Below are 22,035 nucleotides of genomic sequence, written 5' to 3'. Positions count from 1 at the left end.
TTTCAAATGCATCGCCATTTTTAAGAATACTGTTGTGGTAATTTGGTGTTTTATACCTAATTTAGCTGGGAGAAGTTGAGATTTATAAATTAGGCTAAGCTGAGACTATGTAACTTCCAAATCCTCACCTTAAAATTTCATAAAAATGCTAATATCCATCAATAACTTTTTGCTATAAGATTATGTTCTATGCTCATGATAAAAGGCAGAAAATAAAATCCAACATGAAGACTCTCACAGCAATATAGTTCAGTTCAGTTGTGAATGAACACAAAACAGCCATTTACTAGCTCTGTCAAGAATTAGTTATTTACAGCTAGTGCTAGTATCAAAAGTTTATCATTTTGGATAAATGTACTTTGAAGGCCAGAAACGAGGGGTCCCTAATGTAAACTTAACTTAGATATGTAACATAAACCATTTAGTTTCAGAAATGCTAGATTAAATGTGTAATCATGAAAAGCCAAATTTCTGGTAACATGTTCTTTGATCCATTTCTTAATAATTGATTTATTGTAATCTATCTGTATATTGTTTGAGCTAAAAATTGTGATGATTCTAGAAAGCTATTAACTAAATGTCACTAGGTGGTGTTTTAATATCTGTAAGAAAAAAAACACACAAGCTGTACATAACACATACATATAATGCCAGAAACCAGAAGCTGAGGTGGGATGATATTTGCAAGTTGGAGATCAACCAGGACTACATAATGACTGCTGCTGAGTGTGGTGGTTTGAATAGGTACAGCCCCCACAGACTCATGTGTGACAATAGCCCAAAGGGAGTGACACTATTAGGTGGTGTGGCCTTGACGGAGGAAGTGTGTCACTGTGGAGGTGGGCTTTGAGGTTTCAAATGCTCAAGTTAGGCCTAGTGTGGTCATCTCTTGCTGCTACCTGAGGATAAAAATATAGAACTCTTCAGCTCCTTATCCAGCACCATGTCTGCCTGCAGGCAGCCATGCTTCTCTCCATGAGGATAATGGACTAAGTATGCCATCCCTAGTTAAATGTTTTCCATTATGAGTTGCTGTGGTCATGGTATCTCTTCACAGCAATGAACCCTAGGACACTGGGCTAGCCAAGGTTACATAACAGGATCCTGTCTCAAAACACTAAAAACTTAAAACTTTAAAATTCACTGTGATTAAATGTATAACACGCCCTCTTAAACATTTAAAATCTATTAACATTTCAGTTTCTTAAAGCTACCTGTGGGGAGTATAGTAACATAATCACAATTTTATATTAAAGATAGGTGAAAGAATGTTGTCAAGATTACTGCTGCCTAGTGGAACATAAAATAAGGCAGTGTAGCAAATATTTAACCTCTTCCCTACCAGTAAGTAGGTCAGCAGATCTCAACCTGGGGGTCAAATGATCCTTTCACAGAGGTTGCATCTCAGATAGCCTGCATTTCAAATATTTACATTATAATTCATAAAAGTAGCAAAACTATAGCTATCAAGTAGCAACAAAAATAATTTTACGGTTAGAGGTTACTATAACATGAGGAACTATATTAAAAGGGCAGCATTAGGAAGGCTGAGAACCACTGTGGTAGGTCAAAGTTAAAGCATTTCATAGTTTTCATTCTATTGTTAATATAAATTAAAAGAAAAAAGATCAAAACCCCTGCTTTAAGCAAATCATTTATTAGGTTGAGTTTTCAGAACTTTTATAAAAGTGTCTTTTGGAATTTCAATGTTGCCAATCTTCCTCAGCTTTTTTTTCCCTTCTGCTTGTCTCTTCAAAAGTTTCATTTTTCGGGTAATATCACCACCATACTGAAAAATAAGAAATCTAAATTGGTTTAAAGGAAATGATTACATAATTTTACCAAGAAAACACCACAACCATAACCATATCATTATGATCCACAGGTCTTCATTTGACACCCTCTTCATAAATCAGTCTTTTTATTTATTTATGATAAACATTTTGTAAAGCTATAGCCTACTACAGAGACTCTCAGAAGCAGACCTATGCCAGAAACTGTATTAGGCCCTTAGAAAAAGCACTCTGTTTTTACAATAATGGAGATTTTTTCACTTAAAAAAAAAATAGCACTTCAAAAATCAACATAGCAAGGTAAATTTCTATTCCAACTATAATCACTATACATCTTTCACTATGTAAAAAATTATTGAAGCTATAAGTTCTCTTTTAGATGGTATTATATAAGAAAAGAAGAAAAATGAAAAGCTTTTAAAAATGTAGTAAAAGTGATTCTAATATGGTTAAGCAGAAATTTACTCATTTAAAATGAGACTTGAAGATGAAATACATGGTACATGAAAACTAAAATAGAAACCAATTAATTTATAACATCATTGATCTTAAAATCATTAAATATATAAAAGTAGAAAAATATAGCTAGGTACATACGCATTTTGCCAAAACATTTTTTCTATAGGCTTTCACACTGTAAAAGAAGAAATTTTGTTTAGATTCAAAATATTATACATTTTAAAAGTATGGTTTCTATGCATAACTTATTAATAAAATATTTTAGTGATGGTGTTATTTAGACAAAATTGTTTTATGTAATTAGCTCAAATGTTTTTGTATTTACTTTCATATATTCAGTGTAAGATACACACACAAAAAATCATTTTAATGTCACCATGTACTTTTGGTCATTGCTTGTGGTATACATGACTAAAAATGTGAGGATTTATGACCTTAATAAAAAAAAAAAATACATAATTCCAAGATCAACCTAGAAATACTTTGGAATAGCACTTTTTGAAAAATTAAATCATCACATTCTGACCTGATTGCAAGTGGAGAGTGACTATTAAGGATTTATTACTACATTTAGGGTCTCATAAAATCATTCTCAAGACAAACTATTGTTTGTATATCCAACCATCAATATAATATTATCATGATATTTCTAGGTCATCACTAATTTTGTAAGGTATCTCATTTTAAGGGATTCTTTTAATATTTTTAGTTTGTTTTTCTTAATGTATTTTCAATACAATTTATGTGAAAATGACCATGTCCTTATTACTGTTCTACTTTAGGATGTTCTACTGTTCTACTCTAGGATGTTCCCTGGTAGTCTCCCTAATCTCTGGATTTCTGTGGACACCGAATAACTGAAAAAAATAATATTCAAAGTGAAATTATTCTCATAATGGCAATACATATAATATAATCTATATAAAAATGGTACTTAATAGAACTGACACATTAGGTTTAGAGCTATAACTAAATAGCCATTCCCAATATGTCATAACTTGTGAGATATTTCTAACATTCAAGGTCTTAAGATCCCTAAAGGCTGGGCAAAGGAAGTGCTACTGGAGACTACACTTGCTCCTTTTTATCAACAAAGCTAGTGTCTTTCAGATATTAACCTATTGTCCCCATCCACTATAAACCACGAGAGGGACTTATGTAGACAACAAAACCTAATAAGATATTTACAATCTTTTCTCATTTAATGCTTCAGAGAAAACATTTTATTATTACCTTTAGATTATGTTCCTATCACAACCTAGCTCAAAAAATAATCCACTGAATGGAAGGAACTTAACAGAAATCCCTCAACCTAGAAACTCAATGGAAATGAGCAGAAATTCCTAAGCCTTCATAAGTTATATCAACTATAAGGAGCATCACTCAGTGTGAGTAATGCAAAGTACATGATATCAGTGGAAGAATCAGAGCCCTCGCTAGCTCATGCTCTGCAAGAATAAATCGTAAGCCAAGATTAAGCTAAAAGTTTGGTCTGTTTCCTGGGTATACTGTTCCTAAAGGCAGCCTCAGATGAAAATGAATTTCAACTCACGTTTCTCTTGCAATTACTTTGCTTCCAATAGCAGCTTGAACTGCTATCTCAAATAGCTGTCTGGGAAGAGAATCCTTTAGACGTTCACATATGTTTTTGCCAACAGTGTATGCTTTCTCTCTGAGACAGAAAAAAATACAGCTATCCAAAATACAAATATTTTAAATTATCTTAATAGTTCATGTGCAGTAATTAACAATAAGGCTCAAATAGAACTCAATACTTTTTCTGTTTTAGTCTATATTATGACTTAAAATTGCATGGATATGACATAGTATCAAGCCTATCAGTTTGTGAACATGTATATTTACTTTTCATTATAATAAATGATTTTCATGAATATGAAAATCTTTTTGTTCTCAATCCTAAAACCAACATTATAAAGTTAAAAACATTTTCTTGTACTTTAATGGTAGAATTATTTCCATGACACCACTCCTTTGGCTATAATTCTATATTTAATAATAGGGAAAGTGGTATAAAAGCATAAGGAAAAATTAGTAGACTAAAACCCATTTTAATTACGTTTCCAAGTTTTAAATTAAAAAGTCTTATCTGCTCCAGTAAAAGTGAGGAATCATTAACTACAGAAAAACATCCAAAGTGATTATGTTCAGTTTCTAGTCTACTTACGTATGTACCACAGTACACAACTCTTCCACAATATTTCCATTCAGTAGAATATCCATTTTTACAAGTTCTGCAGTCTGGTAACCTGCATCTTCATAATCAAAACTAATGAGGACAACAGAACATTGATAAGCATGATATTATCAGATAATACTCAAGGTTTTTCCTAAACCCACATTACCTGCCCTCCCCTGAAGAAAAATGATTAAATTATTATCATACATAGTTTTATTCAATGAATATGTATGTCCGCAGTAAAGAACCAAATGCATCAACCTTCTTTCACAGAATTAGGGTCCTAAGTACAGGAAATAAATAAGAATAAAAAGGAACTGGTTATGGTAAACTAAGAAAAGCAGTCACTGAAAACAAATGTCAGCACCTTTCTAATGTTGCCAGCAGCTGGTGGATCATTATGAGTTTTTGTTACCAATGACAACACATTTATATAATGCACTGATAAGCTGCAATTAGGAAAGACAGTTGGGTTTCCTACACAGATATGCAGGTTGCGCATTAGGAGTTTTTGTGAATGAGCTAATATATGTAGCACATGTGGACCTCATACATATGGAGTATTAAGAGCAAATCTTAGCCAGCCATGAACAAGCACTTAGGTTAGCTGCTATCATCAGTGTGGTCAAAGCTAACTCATAAAGCACTGCAACAAAACAGACTGCCAGAAGGCAGTGAAAGAGGCTTCATGCTTTTTAACATTGGCTGAGCTTCATGTACTCCCTTAAGATACACAGATTTTTATTAGAGAGACCACAGATTCCTGGAGGACTCAGTTCTTGACGACAGCATTGGTAAATGCAGTGTATCATTTCTCATACTCAGTATTTGCACCATTGTTCAAAGTTGATGCTCCAGGATTCAAGTAACATACACATATATTTTTTGTCATTCAGTTACAGATGCTTTTTGAAATTATGACCAACTCTTAAGACACAGGGATATATAACTCTTAACGAAGATGGAGCTTCCTTTTTTAGAGATTAACCATCTTGTAAGTTATAGAATTTTTCCTGCTATACATAAATGTCAAGTACTGTGTAGTATCTGTAATGTACCAAATTTTCTAACCTCGCATGAGTTCAGTTGTCTTCAAGAGCTGAAATTACTAAAAGGAGATTATTGAGATGCTTGTGAGATACTTCTTACCATTATTTTCTCACCTTGCATATCCAGATGATAAAGACTTTAAAGAGTCATAAAAATCCACCACAATTTCATTCAAAGGGAAAAGATATTTCAGCATAACTCTATTTTCATCAATAAAAATCATATTTTTCTGAACTGCTCTTCGTGCCTAAAGAAAGAAAATAGTTTGATAATTCACACAAATACAGATACAAATATATTAATATTGTAATTTCCAAACTATAAATTCTATAAACAAAAGTCAACAATGTTATTTAATAGTCTATCAAAAATTTATAAGCACATGAGTTTTAATACAGGAAGAAACAATACTTTGTATTTCAGATATATTAGTTTTAAACTAAAGCTTTTAATCTCATAGTTCTATTTTTAAAATCACATTATATTCACTTTTGAGTACATAAATAGACTAAATCATACTGGAAGTCCCTTTGAGATAATTACATAACCTTTTTTCATTCCTTTGACCAAACTATTCAGCTAATACTGATACTCAGTCTTAAACCTGGTGTGTAAAATCAAGATGGTATATCAATGTAAATTTCTCAGCAGAAGGAATCTTATGAAGCATAAGCTGACAAGCTCTGCTAGAGGACTGAAACCCACTTTGTGTTTGTACCTGGCACAGAGCCATCATTTTCCCAGTGTATTCAGTCGGTGTAATAATGGTGCCCAAAACAACCGGTTCCAAATATTCTGCTACTTTTGACTTATCAGGGAACTGTGCAGGGTTGATGATAGTGATTTCTTTTTCTTTATGTTCCTAAAAATGAGAAAAGGGAACAGCATATAAATACAATTATGTTTCTTAAAGGTTTGCTTTTAACATAGTACATTTTAGAACATAGTTATTGAACTTACTGCGAATAACAAAGTAGCAGCAACAATAACAAAACACCTGAAGATTAAACTATTACTTAATATATTTCTTTTAAAAACAAGAATAATGATCTACCAATTACCACCTTTTAACATTAAAATGTTAAAATACTAAATACACTGATGTATTTTATTAAAATTTATTTATATATGCATTTATTAAAATTTACAAAACACACCATGAACCATCTAGAAAAGAAATATGAGAAAATGCTACATTTAACTTGACCTTTTAGGGTATTATAATTAGCATATAAACCCAGTTTATTTATGTTCAAGGTAGCAGTGGTTTAGATGAATGAATTGCCAGTTAAATGGAATATAGTACTGCTTCTATCACTAACTTAATTGTCCTAGTAAGGGGGCCAGGGGCTGTCTCTGACATGAACTCAGTGGCTGGCTCTTTGACGCCTCCTCCAGATCTGGAAGCAGATTGGCCAGTCCGCAGAGGAAGACAATGCAGCCAGTCCTGATGAGACCGGATAAGCTAGGGTCAGATGGAAGGGAGGAGGACCTCCCCTATCTGTGGACTTGGAGAGGGGCACAGGAGGAAATGAGGAAGGAAGGGTGGGATTGGAAGGGGAGAAGGGAGGGACTACAGCTGGGATACAAAGTGAATAAACCATAATTAATATAAAAAATAAAAAAGAATGAATAACATCAATTATTTATGATAAAAATTATCTTTGAAATTCTGCATGGAATGTCCAATGGTCCTCTCATTTACTAATTCTTTTTATTGTCAGTACAAGATTCATTTTGAAAATGAAAAGATCAAGCTAAGAAAAATGATACATGAATTAGTTTTAAAAGGTAACATTCTTATTACTAATAATCACAAATTACTCATTTTTTTTTTGGCCATGTTTCAATAATATTTTATTTATAAGAGCAGGAGGTAAGTCTAAGGGCCATAATTGCTAATCATGCTATACAGAAGGTGGGAAAACTATCTGTTCAAGGCAAGATAACCCTGATTTCAGATTATTCTTAATAGTGATTCACTTACAAATAAAACTCTTCTGTCATTCTTAGTATAGAACATGTACACCTTATTAAATTTTCCCTTTTAGGCTGATATAAAATAGAAGTATTATGGCACCTTTATTAATTTTGCAGATGAAAGAACAGCTTTGTATGGAACAGTAGGAGTTGTCAAAATAACAGAAGCATTATATTCTTGTTCTAGTCGCTGATTGAAAACTTCCATGTGCAGAAGTCCAAGAAATCCCAACCTGAGGAAAAGGGGGAGAAAACCCTTCAAATGGATGTCTGACTGAGCTGTTTCCTGTTGTAAATACATTACTACCTTCTAGGATAGGGGGAAATCAAGAATCATTCCAGCAATTTCCATCTCTTGTATAATTTTATAAAATAAGAACCAAATCTTCCGTGAATCTATTTTAAACTACCCAAAAAACATGAACCCACTTGAGAAATAAGCAAACATGAAGAGATTTATTTATTTACGCATATAAACTTATCTTTAGGACCTGGGAAGATGGCTAAGAGGGTTCTGTGCTTACTGTACAAGCACAAGGACCCAAATTTGGATTCTTAGCACTCACATGAAAAAGCCAGGAGGCAGAGAATTCAACTGTGACCCCAGGGTTGGGAGGACACAGCAAGGGGCCAGGGTGAACTCCAGGGCAGTGACAGATGCTATCTCAACACTAAAATGGGGACTCAAGTTGATCTCAGCCCCTCAACCATGCATACATGCACACACATCCATGTATACAAATACACAAAAAGAGTATGTCCAGAGGCAGGTGGATCTCTGGAAGTTTGAGGCTAGCCTGGTCTACAGAGCTAATTCCAGGACAGCCAGGGCTACACAGCAAGACCCTGTCTCAAACCCCACCTCCGTAAAAGAAATATTAAACCTGATCTTCGGAAGCATTCAGGAGCAACACATCCAATCAGAACTTTGAACATTTCCAATTAAAATGTGACTGTGATGTGACTGTACCTTACCTCCAGCCAGCACCCAGGGCCAGACTACTATCCCGATGCACTGTCACACTCGAGTCATTTAAGGTCAGTTTTTCTATCGCACTCTTCAGGTTATTATATTCAGATTGGTCTATGGGGTACATTCCTGGGGATACAAGCATAATATGAAGTGCTGTCATGTTCAAAATTAACCATTTGGAATCTATATTACTTTTCTTTAATTGGTTGCAAGGTATCTTGGAATTCATTAGCTTTATTGAATATAAAGTTGTGTTCACACACCAAACGGTGGTTTTATGCTTTTGGAGAAATACAATCAGACAAAACAAAACAAAACAAAAGTAAAATGCCAAGAGAATTAAGTCTACTCACAATTTAAGCAAATTATGTTTATTTCAAAAAACAAAAGCACAAAATATTCCACCACTGTAATTAGCAGATGGGAAATAGCACCAAAAATGGAAAACAAACAAACAAACAAACAAAAAAAACCCCACTGGATTTAGTTTCTGGACTAATTATTAAAGTAAATGTAAATTTGGCTTTTAGAAATTTACTGCTTAAAATAAAGGGAGCTACTGTTTACTCCTCAGACTCTCTTCATCTCCTGCTTATGAAGTGTATGCTTTACAAATCTGAAATCCAAGTAACGGACTTTGTGTAAGATGGCAGTAATAAAGTTTGTGATCTCTGATGAGGGGACTATGAGGAAAACTGAGGGCTAGATGCCCAGGTTAGAGTAACCAGGTGACCCTCAATCAAGCCTTCATTATTTTAAATGTCTGGAATACTCACAGTAATTAATACATGTTCTGACTTTACAGATACTAAAGGCTACATGGCTGTCCACTGATCAACTGGAGCACAGCGAAATTAAAGAAAAACTCAGCTAAAAGGAGGAAATTAGTTAATTCTGAAAACCGTAATTAAAACATCTGAATTAAAAAAAATTCAAATATATTCAACTACCTTCTCAGAGAAATAAGAAAATTCATGTTACTAAAAGCTACATATTCACTTAAATCCTAAATGACCTCTCATAAAATGTCACCATGTACATGAAGTTGTAAATTGATACATAGAAATACCACATACTTCTACATAAGCAAATGAAGTGTCATCAAAAGAGATCTTTAAGAATGTATATAATCTTCTAGTACATTTTATTTTACCACAAAACCAAACTTTTAATTAAAAAATATTTTGGCCCCTAGTCTTGAATGTGTGAGCTCCTCACCTGCAAATACCATTGGTTTCGCTGATTTAAACCCAGGCAAGGGCTCCACTGGATGATTATGTAAAAATAATGTATCTCCTATTTGTGCTTCAGTGACATCTTTCATCCCAGCAATCAGAAAGCCCACCTGTCCTGCATATCTAAATAAAATTAGCATATGCAAACATTTACTGCTTTTCTGTTGTTAAGTGCATACTCATAGTTCTATCTCCCTAGGAAACTCACATACTTCCCAAACAAGTAGGCACCACATACCAATTTTCAACCTCCAAAGCTCAGCAGGAAAAAAGTACCATGTCTCACCCATTGCCCACAATTTCTACACAGACCTAACCCTGTCTTTGTGATTCTGACCACCTTTTGCAAATTAAGCACCAGCTTTTGACACAGTGTAAAGCTATTATCACTAGAGAAAAATTCAGAAGACTGTCATGTCTATTATTATGTTAAAGGTTCATTAGCAAGGAAAAAAAGATAAATTTTTAACCAAACAGAAAAACTTAAATAACAAGTCTATCATATCTCTGACTTTCACACGAAAAGAAGAGACTCCAAGAATTCAGTTGCAGCTTAGTTTTAAAAAACAAAAATTAACAAAACCTTCATAGTGACAAACTCATTCACATTGTTTGTTGCAGAGAGGAGCCTTCAATGCAGAAGCAGTAATTTTCAATGTTATTGCTCTAAACATATATACACACATTGTACAATACATACTATAATACATGAACTTGAAAGGCTCCACTAAAATTAAAATGAACAGACTCAACATGTGATGATTCACATGAGGCCTTTTAGTTTATATACAACATGAAACTGTACAATATGAACCATGAACACAAAATATTCACCACCTTAATTTTCAGAGACGACCTGAGAAGCATAACTGAAGCACAGGTGTCACGTCTTCTTAGTACTTGTAAAGTCACTAAGCAGCTGTTTCACAGCTATCTCAGATGTTTTCCTTAATCCCACTCCCCTGCAAATTTTAATTAATCTAGGTTTAACCACAATGAGGATAAGAAGAGTTTCTTTTATGTTTTTCTTAAATACCTTATATTGCAAAATTTATTTGTGATGAGATTAAATGTAAAAGGAAAAAAATCCACTGACTAGTAGTTGAGGAGCCCTAATATTTAATTGTTCCTTCAAATACATTAAACAGGACCAAGTCTACACTAGATCACTAAGTTATTTCTAATTAATAAAACTTGATCATTTTATATCCACTAAACTACCTACTATTCACACACGAGATCCTTTTAACCAAGTATCTGAATATATAGTTGCAATATATCATTAGTTTCCTTAATTCCACATTGTGATTATCCTGAACACACTGGGAGGAGAAACACATAAATTTATTGCAAATATTATAACATATTACTTACAATTTATGAGTTGGCTGCTCGTTTGGATTCAAAATGCCTATTTCATTTACTTCATATGATTTTTTAGTGTGTGCAGATACAATTTTATCTCCCTTGGAAACCACTCCATCAAATAGTGCTATGTTGGCTATCACACCTTTGTACTGGTCGAAGGTGGAATCAAATACCAATGCTCTCAGTGGGTTTTCACGATGTACTTTTGGACTATTATAAAAGATAAAATTAAGTCCATATAAGAAAATGTCAATATTTTCAACTCAGGAAGTATGTTTAGTTTAATTTTGTAAGATAATTACTCAAAGGTGAAAGCAAAACGGCCTTTCTATAAATATATTACATTCAACCATCAGTTTTAAATTTTGAAATTTATCCTTGTGTGCTCATTACAAAGCAAAAACCAATTGCAAATGTACTTAAGGCTCTGTACTACAGTTATCAAAGATTGCCATCATCCTTGCTTTTTTCCTATTTTACTATATTGAACAAGACTTTTTTGCATTATTAAAAGCAAAAATTTACTTCAACCTATGGCAAGATCACCTGCCATACTCAGTCAATTAAAATGATAGAACAAGATGATGGCTTATTAATCTAAACTACTAAATTATAGATAGCTATAAAGTATTAATTTATTAAACTAAATTAGAATTTGGATGATTAAAATTTATAAAATCGTTACCTATAAAACCTTTAAACTCTAAGTCTAATTTAAACTATTGAACATGACTCTATAGTATAACAACAGAATGCTTACGGAGGTATTCTTTCAATGACTGCCTGAAGCACGCTTTCAACATTTGTCCCAATTTTCGCAGAAATCTGAAAGTATGCAGAAACAAAAGCACTGAGATTTGAGGCTACACTCCTGGGACCTCATCATTTATGATCAGGAGGAAGAATTCTCTTATTCATTTCTTTAAACACAGGAAAAGGAAATGATAAGGATGTCTTCCCATCATTAGGTGTCAGTGGCAATATGGTTCTAGGATTAAAGTATAAGACTATTCTAAGTGTTCAGTAAGCAATGGAATAAGAATCAAAATTCTTGATGAGGAAAAATGCCTTTTAATGGAATGCATCACTCTAACACATACCTATCAAGTCTAAAAAAGTAATACTAAGGGCTGCAGAGATGGCGCAGTGGTTGAGAGCACTTGCTGACTCTTAAGAGTTTACCAGTAGTCCGGCACCCACGGCAGGCGGCTCATTCCTTATGTAACTGCAGTTACAGTGGGATCCAACTCCTGCACCTGGCCGCCCTGGGCACCTGTACCACAGGGCGCATAGCTTTGTGCTGGCACACACACATACACATAAGCTAAAATTAAGTAAACATGTCCTTTAGGAAAAAAAAAAAGGATGCTACATTGAGTTTCAAAAGACTTTGTTTTAGTCCAGACACAGGCTAAATCTGTGATCCTAGCAAGTGATAAAATATTTAATCCTTAGTTCATTTAAAAGTAATACAGCAACCATCTGTAAATTCTCATAACATAAAGGAAGTTTTCTCATCTGAATCTAATGAACTAATTATAAAAGAACACTCTAAAACTACAAAAAAAAAAAAAAAAAAAAACTAAACGTGCAAGGTAATCAAACCCCATTAATTTCAGGTAGGTCAATCACCTGAGATTTTCTAAACAATAATCAACAGTTGTGCTGGCTAGTTCTCTGTCAACTTGACACAGACCAGAGTCAGTTGAGAGATGAAACCTCAACTGAGAAAAATGCATCCATAAGGTCAGGCTGTACACATGACTAGACAGCACTTTCTTAATTAGTGTTTAATGTGGGAAGGCTCAGCCCATTGAGGGGGCGGGGGTGCCACCCCTGGGCTGGTGGTCCCAAGTTCTGTAAGAAAGCAAACTAAGCGAGCCATGAGGGGCAAGCAGGTAAGCAGCACCCTCCCCCTCCACGGCCTCTACACTAGCTCTTGCCTCCAGGTTCCTGCCCTGACTTCCTTCACTGATAGCTTGTGTGTAAGTATATCTGATAAACTGTTTCCTCCACAAGTGGCTTTGGTTACGGTGTTTCATCACAGCAACAGAACAACTAAGACCTTAAGAAAAGGCCTTTACCTTAATACATTCATCACCAGGGATATCAAACACTGTTTCAATCTGCTTTTCAACCCTTTCAGGATCAGCATTCTTCAGATCTATCTTTAAACAAAATTACTGAGTGAGCATAGCAAAATTAAAATTAGTCCATAATGATAATGTCTGGAGATGAAAAAAGTCTTTGTGATTTAACCTAACTGATCTCTCCATGACTTTTTCAAAAGAATATATAAAATAATCTATATATTATCAACATGATTTAAACAAGCATGACTACTGAAAAACTAAATTCAAGCAATAAAACAGACAAAAATATGTAAGCAGGACAGTTTATCAATCAACATCATGAGAACAGATGGTTACAGCTGTTTGCCTATGGGCACTCTTATTTTATTATCTTACAGTTAGCACCGACATCAAGAAATGAATGTAACTCATTCAGTCCAAACTTTTAAATTAAGATTCTTAACTTTACAGGACTGGACAGCCTTGTAAGGGTTAAGTTAGCTTTGACCTATTTCATGGTCTGCACTGATTCTTAGTTCTAAGCCCCTCTTCTCCAGAGTGGTGAGACTGGCAGCTCTTTGTCTACCTTGTACCTCTTTACTACAGAAATGGCACGTGTGGTTCAGGTGAACCTTTTCAACTTTCTGTAAGGCATATTTGACCTGCAGTTTCATCACATGAAATTCAGGGGTAAATCACACTGATAACCTGAATGGGGGCTAGATATAGGTAAAATAATTAATGGCACTGGCATCTCTTACCTTGTTTATAACTGGAATTATTGACAATTGCGCTTCAAAGGCAAGAAAGAAGTTTGCTACAGTTTGAGCTTGAATACCCTTGATACACCAAGACAAGAGAGAGCAAGGTGAATCTTTTGACACTACATTACCACAAAATTACTAATTCAATACATACCATTTATCATCATCAAACTGAGATTTTTAAATCATGCCAAAAAACTGCCATCTACTTAGCAGAGCCATGTGCTGAAGGCGATTAAGACATAGGCCTTTCCTTCTCCTTTCTTATAGTGAGTAGTTTTGCCCCACTCCGCCAGCCCTACCTGCAAGCATCGTTATTATGTCCTGCTGCCTTGCTCCAAGTCAAAAGCAATGAGGCCAATGAGCCATGGACTTCGACCTTCAAAACTGTGAGCCAAAACAGACTTGTCTTTACAGTTATTTCAAATATTTCCATACAATGAAAGAAATCTAAATCATACTACCTCCTACTTTTCTGTACCATTCATATTTTAAGATTGAAAACCAGTATTACCACTGGTAAAGAAACAGCCAAACTACCCAGGATGAGTCAACACCTCAATTTACCAACATTAAAGTATATTATTTAAAGTAGCACAGCAAATCTGTTATTCTGATGCAAAAGTTCTATTTCCAAAATCCATTTTAAGCAGAACTTTACAAAACAACCTACTGAGCACGTCAGTCAGTTCATATATGAGAGATCTCACCTCATTTGCATCAACCACCAGTAAAACACCTTGGCAAGCAGAAAGTGACCTGGACACCTCATAACTAAAATCAACGTGGCCCTAAAAAGCAAGACATAGGTACCTGTAAGTATTTGCTTTATTTTCTAAAGGAATAAATACAGCCAATGTACTGATATGATTAAAAAAACAAAAAACAAAAAAACCATAAGATGTGAGGATTTTGTGAAAATATCTGAAACAAGTTACACTTGTACAAAAATGAGAAAATAAAAACCAGAAGTGTGTGTGCAAAATTCAGCTCCAAAATGAACATATTTAGTTTGCAATAGTAACAAGATTAACTTTTGCAGTCTTTGCAGAGACACCACGAAGCTTACTGGTGTGTCGATGAGATTCAAAAGGTACTTCTTTCCTTCAAAGCTGTAAAACAGAGATGCTGTCTGTGCCTTCACAGTGATTCCTCTTTCTCGTTCCACTTGTAATTTATCAAGAACCTGCTTATTTTTCTTTGTCTTATCAATCGTTCCTAGAAATAGAAGCATTTATTGTTTTCTCTGGGTTTTAAAACAAAACTCTTTAAACATACCATTAACAGAAAACATTAGAGATATAATGCCAAAACATAAAGCATCATGGTAAAACTAATGCCCAATAACTCTAGGTAATCATTAGCAGGTGATATAAAATAAAAATACCTGTTAGTTCCAGGAGCCTGTCAGCTAAAGTACTTTTGCCATGGTCCACATGTGCAATGATACAGAAGTTTCTAATATCTTCAACGGGAAATCTAGACATGTCAGTTTTCTCCTGAGAAGAGAAGGAAATGTCACAGTTATGGGGATAAAATCTGCCTTAACATATTACAAATCAAAGTCTTTCAATCTATGAACAATTTTATTTACTGAACTTTTTTACCTCCCCCCATTAAAGATGTATGACTAAGCCTAACTAGAAAGAAAAAATTACAAGAGACTTAACAAATGTATCAGTTTTATAAGCAAAGTTAAATAAAGCCCGTTACTTAATACTTCCATCACATTAGACCAATCAAAGTTTACTTTCCTGGATAGAGTCTGAGAAGGCCTTATCAAAAAACAAACAACAACAGAAGTCTCAGAAATCTCTTCTGTAGTGAGACACACCACAAACTATTGGAAACTTGCATTCAAGCCAAATAGTCAGAGGAGTGTGTGTGAGGCGAGGATTGGGAATTCACCCCCAGCTGGTGTTTCATCTTTGGGAATGAAACTGTAATGACTATATTTGTTCTAGCTTTCTATTAGTTACTCCGTAAAAAGGCAGATAAAGGTACAGAACAAGTCTTCAAACAGAACCATAAAAGCTGCACTGTCGTCTCCCTCAAGACCCTTTCCCGACTCCCGTATTCAGGTCAAAGTTCTACAGAACCGCACGCCTTTTAAAAACCCTGAACTGTGACAGGTCAAATCCACTTTTCCAACCACAAAGCAGCTACCTGCTGGAGCCATGCCCTTGCATGACGTTCAAAAGTTCCACGTCTTTGCATCCCACAAACCTCGAAGTCTGACTACCATGTCAGCCGGCAAAGAAGCGGCAGAAGTGGATGCGAATCAATCAATCTGCCCAAGTAGCGTAACTAAAACTTCCAGAAAAATAGACGCTATAAAGGAGCAGCTTCTCGGGGGTGTTTCAGAAACCACCAGCCCAAAGCCGAGGAGCTACCGGCACGAAAGCGAGCAGCTGAAGGGCAACTCACGCCACGCCGACCGGGGCCAGGGTGGAAGGGCTCGCCCACCAAGCACGCACGGAAGCCCAGCGCCCTCCCCGGGTAAGCCGGTCACCTTGAGCTCGGCCGCGCTGAAGGGCCTGCAGGCCGCCCGGAGCTCCAAGGCCGCCGCGTGCCGGGGGCAGGGGGGCAGCGAGCGCGCGGCCCCGGCGGCCCAAGCTGCGAGAGCCCGCCCGGCGAGCGCCCACATGCCGCGGCGGCTCAGGGACCGGCCTGCCACGGAGACCCCATCTCCAGGCCCGCGTTTCCGCCCCAGCCCAAGGCGTGCGACGGGGCTGACGCAAGTAAAGCGCGCCGCCCTCGTGTCGCGCCACTTGTGACGTCAGAGCGTCAACGCTGAGGTCGAAAGGTTGGTTAGCTCTGCGGGCCTAGGTTTTGGCCTGTGCAGAGGGCTCGGTGGCTGCCTCTGTCTAGGCTACTACAGCAGGGGGTAGGGTGTGCTGTCAGTCCCCGCGCTTACTCGGGAGATTACATATGTTGGAAGATGCCCTGGGCCCACTCCCAGCATGCAGTGTGCGTGCGGCTCCTTACAAGGATTCCACTTAGCTCTAAAGTGCACTGTAAAATAAAATTGGTATTTAATATTGGTTTATATAATTATTAATTATAATTAATCATTAAATTAATAATTTATTAGGTAATAATAAATTAGTGACTAATTTAATATTAATGCTGGTAATTAATTCATTGGCAGTTAGTCCTTAACCCACTATTATATAAATAAAAGGCACAGAATGCTGTTAAGTTTTTGATAAGGCTTAATTGTCTGTCAGATTTGTAGCATTCCACACCAACATCAAATGGCCCAGTAGGCTCTGATTCCAGGGCTTCTCTTGTTTTTGACAAAAATCTTTTCAATGTTCCTCCTGCAAACCAGTTTTAAAAGCTTAAGAGCCATGCGATCAGGTTGATGACAACAGCACCCCATTTTGTTTTTGTTTGTTTGTTTGGTTTGGGTTTGGTTTTTTGGCACCAAATTTTGTAGTAGTTACTTTTATTGCTGGAGCTTTAAGGGACACATGGGATGAAAGATGACATCAAGAACAGGAGACAAGGGATGGAGAGATAGCTCAGTGGTTAAGAACGCAAATTGTTCTTCCAGAGGACTCACATTCAATTGCCAGAACCCACATGGCAACACACAATTGTTTGGTCCAACTCCAAGTGATTTGACACCGCCACACAGACAATGCAGGCAAAACACCAAAGCACTTAAAATAAAAATAAATTGTTGTAAGTGACGATTAATATTTACTATTGGTTTGTCTTTTATTAAAGCTGTTGTTAATCCAAAACAGCTGTATAACCAAATCACCACACAGAGACTGGGTTTATTTAGTTAACCTAGAACACAATTGTGGGCAATAGTTACTCCATCCTAAACCTCCAAGCCCTCATAGTTTCCTAACATTTAGATTCACCCATTATACTTGTTTTTTTCACCCTTTATACTTTTTTTTTTTTTGTGACATCTTAGGTCTGGTTCATTCTCCACGTCATTCCAAGACCTCTGCTCCTGACTCTGCTCTCCCAGCCTCTGCCCTCTTTCCTCTGCCTTCCACCTTCCTGTCCTCTGCTCCCTCTCTTCCTGCTTCCTTTCCATTGCTCAACCTTGTGGCTGGTTGCTTTATTTTGGCATCTTTACACAAAGTTGAGATAGGTGATGCTTAGAATAAGTATCACAATGCAAAACCAGAGAGTGGGGCAGAAAAATAGCATTTGAATGAACAAGGGTAAGGTGTATACATTCCAAAAGAACCTTATACCAACAATAAATCATTAAAGAAATAACCAGAGACAATTTGTTACATTTTGTCCGAAGTCAGTAAATAGAAGATGAATAGAAGATTCACCTGTCTTCCTTTTTTTATGCCTTTTATTTTATTCTGGTACCCAATTCCTGAAGATTAGGGGTTTGTTTTCCCTTATCATTGGAATCTTTTTGTAAACATTCTCATAGACATGCCTAGATATATGTTTGGTTTTTTTTAGGTGATTCCAAACCCCACCAACTTGACAATAAATATTAACAGTCTCTCTCTGTCACACACACACACACACACACACACAATATCCAGATATAGTCACATTTTGAGGTACAGGACATCATTCAACTTATTGGTGGTGGGGAAGTGACAAAATTCAGTCTATAATTAATGGAATTATGTGGACAATAATATAATCAATACATATAAATTCTGTATCAAGATATTTGACATCCTGAAACGTCTTTAGCTCTAGTATGCCATGAAAGTATGTTTGCAATAGTCATTTACAATTATCTACACAATTTTATAAAGTATCCATGCAATGTTGAAAGTATTTAACATTGCTAATATTCAGATATGTTGACATCATGTCTCTATAATCTAACTAAAGCCTAAAATTTACTATTAGCCTGATTTTAAAAATCCTTCTATGAATACTTTTAAACATTTTTTTTTCAAAATTTGAGCATGAATTGAGGGCTTATGAGTACTTTTATGTCGTAAAATTCACAGTGCTTTGAAAAACAATGCTTTGAAAAGGGTAACAGAAAACTACTAGTGATCTATGGTCTTTCAAAGTGTGCACACCTTGTACACACACACGCACACACACACATGTGCGAGCACGCACGCACACACACACACACACACACAACTTAATAAAAGTCATTTAATAATGGATATTAATGGATGCTAGGTCCAGACAGTTCTGAGATGAGTCCAGTTGTGATTCCAGACAAGGACGCACTCTTCCTTGGGGTAATTAGCCCAGCAAATTTACCACAGAAGTGTCTTTGAAAAACAGAGTGGTATACCTTCAAAGGACAGTGACAGAGGGTTGTGTTACCTCAAGTGTGTTCCAAAGAACACTTGAGTTTACATAAAGTGGGTTTATATAAAGTAGAGTTCCCATAAAGTGGGTTTAAGAAATTTGGCTCAAGGTAGTAATCAATTTCTATTAGTGGTCTTGGAAGCAGCTTAGTGTCTGGGAATGTTCAACAGGAATAGAGACAGCTGGTGTGGTGAGATGGTGATCAGCATGCCCTGTGTCTTGCAGTCAGGGACAAAAAAATTGTGAGGGGACCTGGCAGACTCTATCATGTGGACTCTATCTCGATGCTTGCCCATCTCGATGCTTGCCTCCATACATTAGTTTAATCTTGTGTTGATGTCTATAAAAATAAACATTAGGATTAGTAGAAAGAGTGTTTTCTCCTCTAATTCAGGAAGAAAGCATCAGTTTTCATAGCTAATGAATAATACTATTTTTTTTAAGTGAGGATCTGAACCTCCTAGAATGTTGGAGAAGGAATCATTATGACTTAAGCCTCGTGGCTCTTCTACAGTGCTTAACTAGGATTTCTATTACTGTGATAAAATACCATAGTCATAAGTGTCATTCTGCATCTCCAGAAAGGCCCAGACAAAGAACAAAACTTTCCTGTCACAAGATTTCCAGTTCAGCTAGGGGTGCTAGAGAAAAGGAATTTCTGCAAACAAATATTACTGTTTTAAATCTGCCACTATAGTAGCAAAAGATCACAGCTCTTTTTTGAAGCTGCATGAGAAACAGACGGTGCAGTGTGGGTGAATGCTCTGGCATGGTCAGGTTATGGCTGGGATGTGTGGGACTTTGCTGGATGATGTTGAAGTCTGAAGGTTCGGTGGACTCCCTTTTCTCAGCAGGGTTCTCTCTCTCCACCTGATCTGGATATCCCAGATCTTGTAAGGAGCAACACGTAGCACTCAGGGATCACAGGGCAGTCCCTTTCCTGATAATAAACCTATTCACCTGGGGATTTCCTGGAGCTACCCACCCAACGCTAGTAAGATGTTTTGGTGTCTTAACTTGTCATTATGAGCTTTGACTTTACCTGGACCTCTTCCCCTACCCATGGGATAATTAAGTACTATGTTCTCCTTCTTGGCATAAGACAGTGCTGCTGAATGTAAATGAGGTAGTGTACATGTAAATCAAGTATCCCTACTGTGCATGTAAATCAAGTATCCCTAGCATCTTTAGCTCCAGAGAATCAAACACATTCACCCTCAAAACCCCTCCCATTGCCCAAGGTTTACAAATCCCAGACTTCACAAAAATAAATAAATAAATAAATAAATAAATAAATAAATAAATAAATAAACGTGCTGTGTGCTGTGCCGTACAATCAGCTTTCCACCGTGACCGCCTGAGATTTGTCATTTATTCTGGGGAAGGGAGTGCCCCACTCCTCCCTGGAGATTTGCTATGCCCTCGTGCATAAGTGTGGATCAATGCTGCATCTTTACAGTACTGCCCCACCCGGCTGACACCCAAAGCCTATCTTTGGGAGCAAATGACTTATTTGGGTCAGGCCACCCCCTAGTTGCCACTTGACTCAGGCTTCAGAGCCCTGGGTGCCTCGCGGCCATCTGGCCTGGTGCTGTAAGCATAGCCTAAAAAAAGCATAACTTTTTTTTTTTTTTTCCTGGAGAAATCTTTTCTCCCACTCCGCACTCCCTGGCTTGACAGGAGGTCTTCTGCTGAGGAATTTTGATTCTGGATTTCATCCATTCCTACACTTCTAGCCCAGTGGTGTCCTGGCCTTAAAAGAACAACAGGGATGTAGGTTCTGGAGTTCAGGGAACTGCAGAATGCCACCCAGCCTAACCTGGACACATCAGAGAGCAGCTTTGTGAGCAGCCGGTAATGGAGACTTGAAGGTCCAAAACCGAGAGAGGCAGAGGTGGGAACCCAGATTTGTTCGGGCATACAGAATGGCTGCTTTGAGAAAAGCCTGCTGTTTGCTCCAGCAGATGGGCACTTTGGTGGATGGAGAAGCACAACAAAGATGATGCCAGTGATCCACGCCGACACACCAGCGAATGGCGGAAGTTTGCAATGGCCACACGGCCAGCTGCTAGTGGCTGCTTGAGCCAGCATCCAGCTATGAATTCTTCAGGGAATCTCAGACTATCTTTGATGAAATAGATAATGTTGGCTCATTTATTTCTTGTGAAATGGAGACTTACAAACCTTGGGCGGTAGGAGGCCTTTTGGGGTGAATATGTTTGATTTGCTGGGGCTAGAATTTCAGGGGATACTTCATGTACATACAGTGGTACAGTCCTACCATAAGAAGAGAAACACAGTACTTAATTGTCCCATTGGCATCAGGGGTGGGGAACAGCTTCAGGTACTGTTAGAGGTATGGATAAAGGTCATTGGTTAAAAGCTAAGGTACCAATATATCTCTTTAGCATGGGGTAGGGTATTTCCAGGAATCCACAGGTGCACACTGAATGTTTTGTTTCTTTTTTTTTAATTGAGAAAAGGTGCAGCTTGGAATCTTAATGAGGACTATGTGACACTTGTTAGAGGATCTGTAGTTTCCCCAGATCAGGAGGAAACACAAATGAGGAAGGGAGTCAGTCCATCGTTTGATCACTGAGCTCAGGAGCGGTCTGGTATTGCCAGACTTCCACCTTACCTTACCAGCAGAGTCCAACAATAAGCAACCTGGAAGTTGCAAGGGTTTACTTAACTTCCCCTTCCACATCACAGTCCATCATTGAAGGAACTCAGGGCAGGAACTTGGTGGCAGGAACTGATACAGAAGCCATGGGGGTGTTCTGCTTACAGGCTTGCTTTTATGGCTTGCTCAGCCTGCTATTCTTTCTTTCTTTCTTTCTTTCTTTCTTTCTTTCTTTCTTTCTTTC

General features: G+C 36.9%; 1 protein-coding gene across 3 annotated transcripts; it reads right to left on the bottom strand.

Moving 5' to 3' along the window:
* Nucleotides 1-1,638: 1,638 nt before the first annotated feature.
* On the bottom strand, nt 1,639-16,614 carry Guf1 (GTP binding elongation factor GUF1). 3 transcript variants are annotated; one of them, XM_055610187.1, is made up of 17 exons: nt 16,404-16,614; nt 15,279-15,390; nt 14,961-15,109; nt 14,602-14,682; nt 13,889-13,966; nt 13,140-13,223; nt 11,816-11,880; nt 11,062-11,265; nt 9,671-9,810; nt 8,455-8,578; nt 7,580-7,712; nt 6,218-6,361; nt 5,613-5,746; nt 4,438-4,539; nt 3,805-3,945; nt 2,391-2,427; nt 1,639-1,789 (listed from the first exon to the last, which is right to left on the bottom strand). In XM_055610187.1, the coding sequence occupies exons 1-17, from the start codon at nt 16,536-16,538 to the stop codon at nt 1,652-1,654; spliced, it is 2,001 nt and encodes a 666-aa protein (XP_055466162.1). In that variant the 5' UTR covers nt 16,539-16,614; the 3' UTR covers nt 1,639-1,651. The 3 variants fall into 3 exon arrangements, with proteins under 3 accessions (XP_055466162.1, XP_055466163.1, XP_055466164.1); XM_055610188.1 differs by having other exon boundaries at nt 3,805-3,924; XM_055610189.1 differs by lacking the exon at nt 13,140-13,223.
* Between the last annotated feature and the right edge of the window lie 5,421 nt (nt 16,615-22,035).

Source organism: Psammomys obesus, unplaced genomic scaffold (genome assembly GCF_907164565.1).
Source record: "Psammomys obesus unplaced genomic scaffold, mPsaObe1.curated_primary_1811, whole genome shotgun sequence".
Classification (NCBI taxonomy): domain Eukaryota; kingdom Metazoa; phylum Chordata; class Mammalia; order Rodentia; family Muridae; genus Psammomys; species Psammomys obesus.
The sequence above is the reverse complement of the archived record's forward strand: the minus strand, read 5'-3'. Positions and strand labels throughout refer to the sequence as shown.

Coding starts and splice junctions, on each gene's coding strand:
- Guf1 (XM_055610187.1), bottom strand. CDS start 16,538: ATGTGGGCGCTCGCCGGGCGGGCTCTCGCAGCTTGGGCCGCCGGGGCC. Junction 6,362..7,579: donor CATCTGCAAAATTAATAAAG/GTGCCATAATAC, acceptor TCTCATTTTTAG/GAACATAAAGAAAAAGAAAT. Junction 1,790..2,390: donor AAAATGTTTTGGCAAAATGC/GTATGTACCTAG, acceptor CTTATTTTTCAG/TATGGTGGTGATATTACCCG.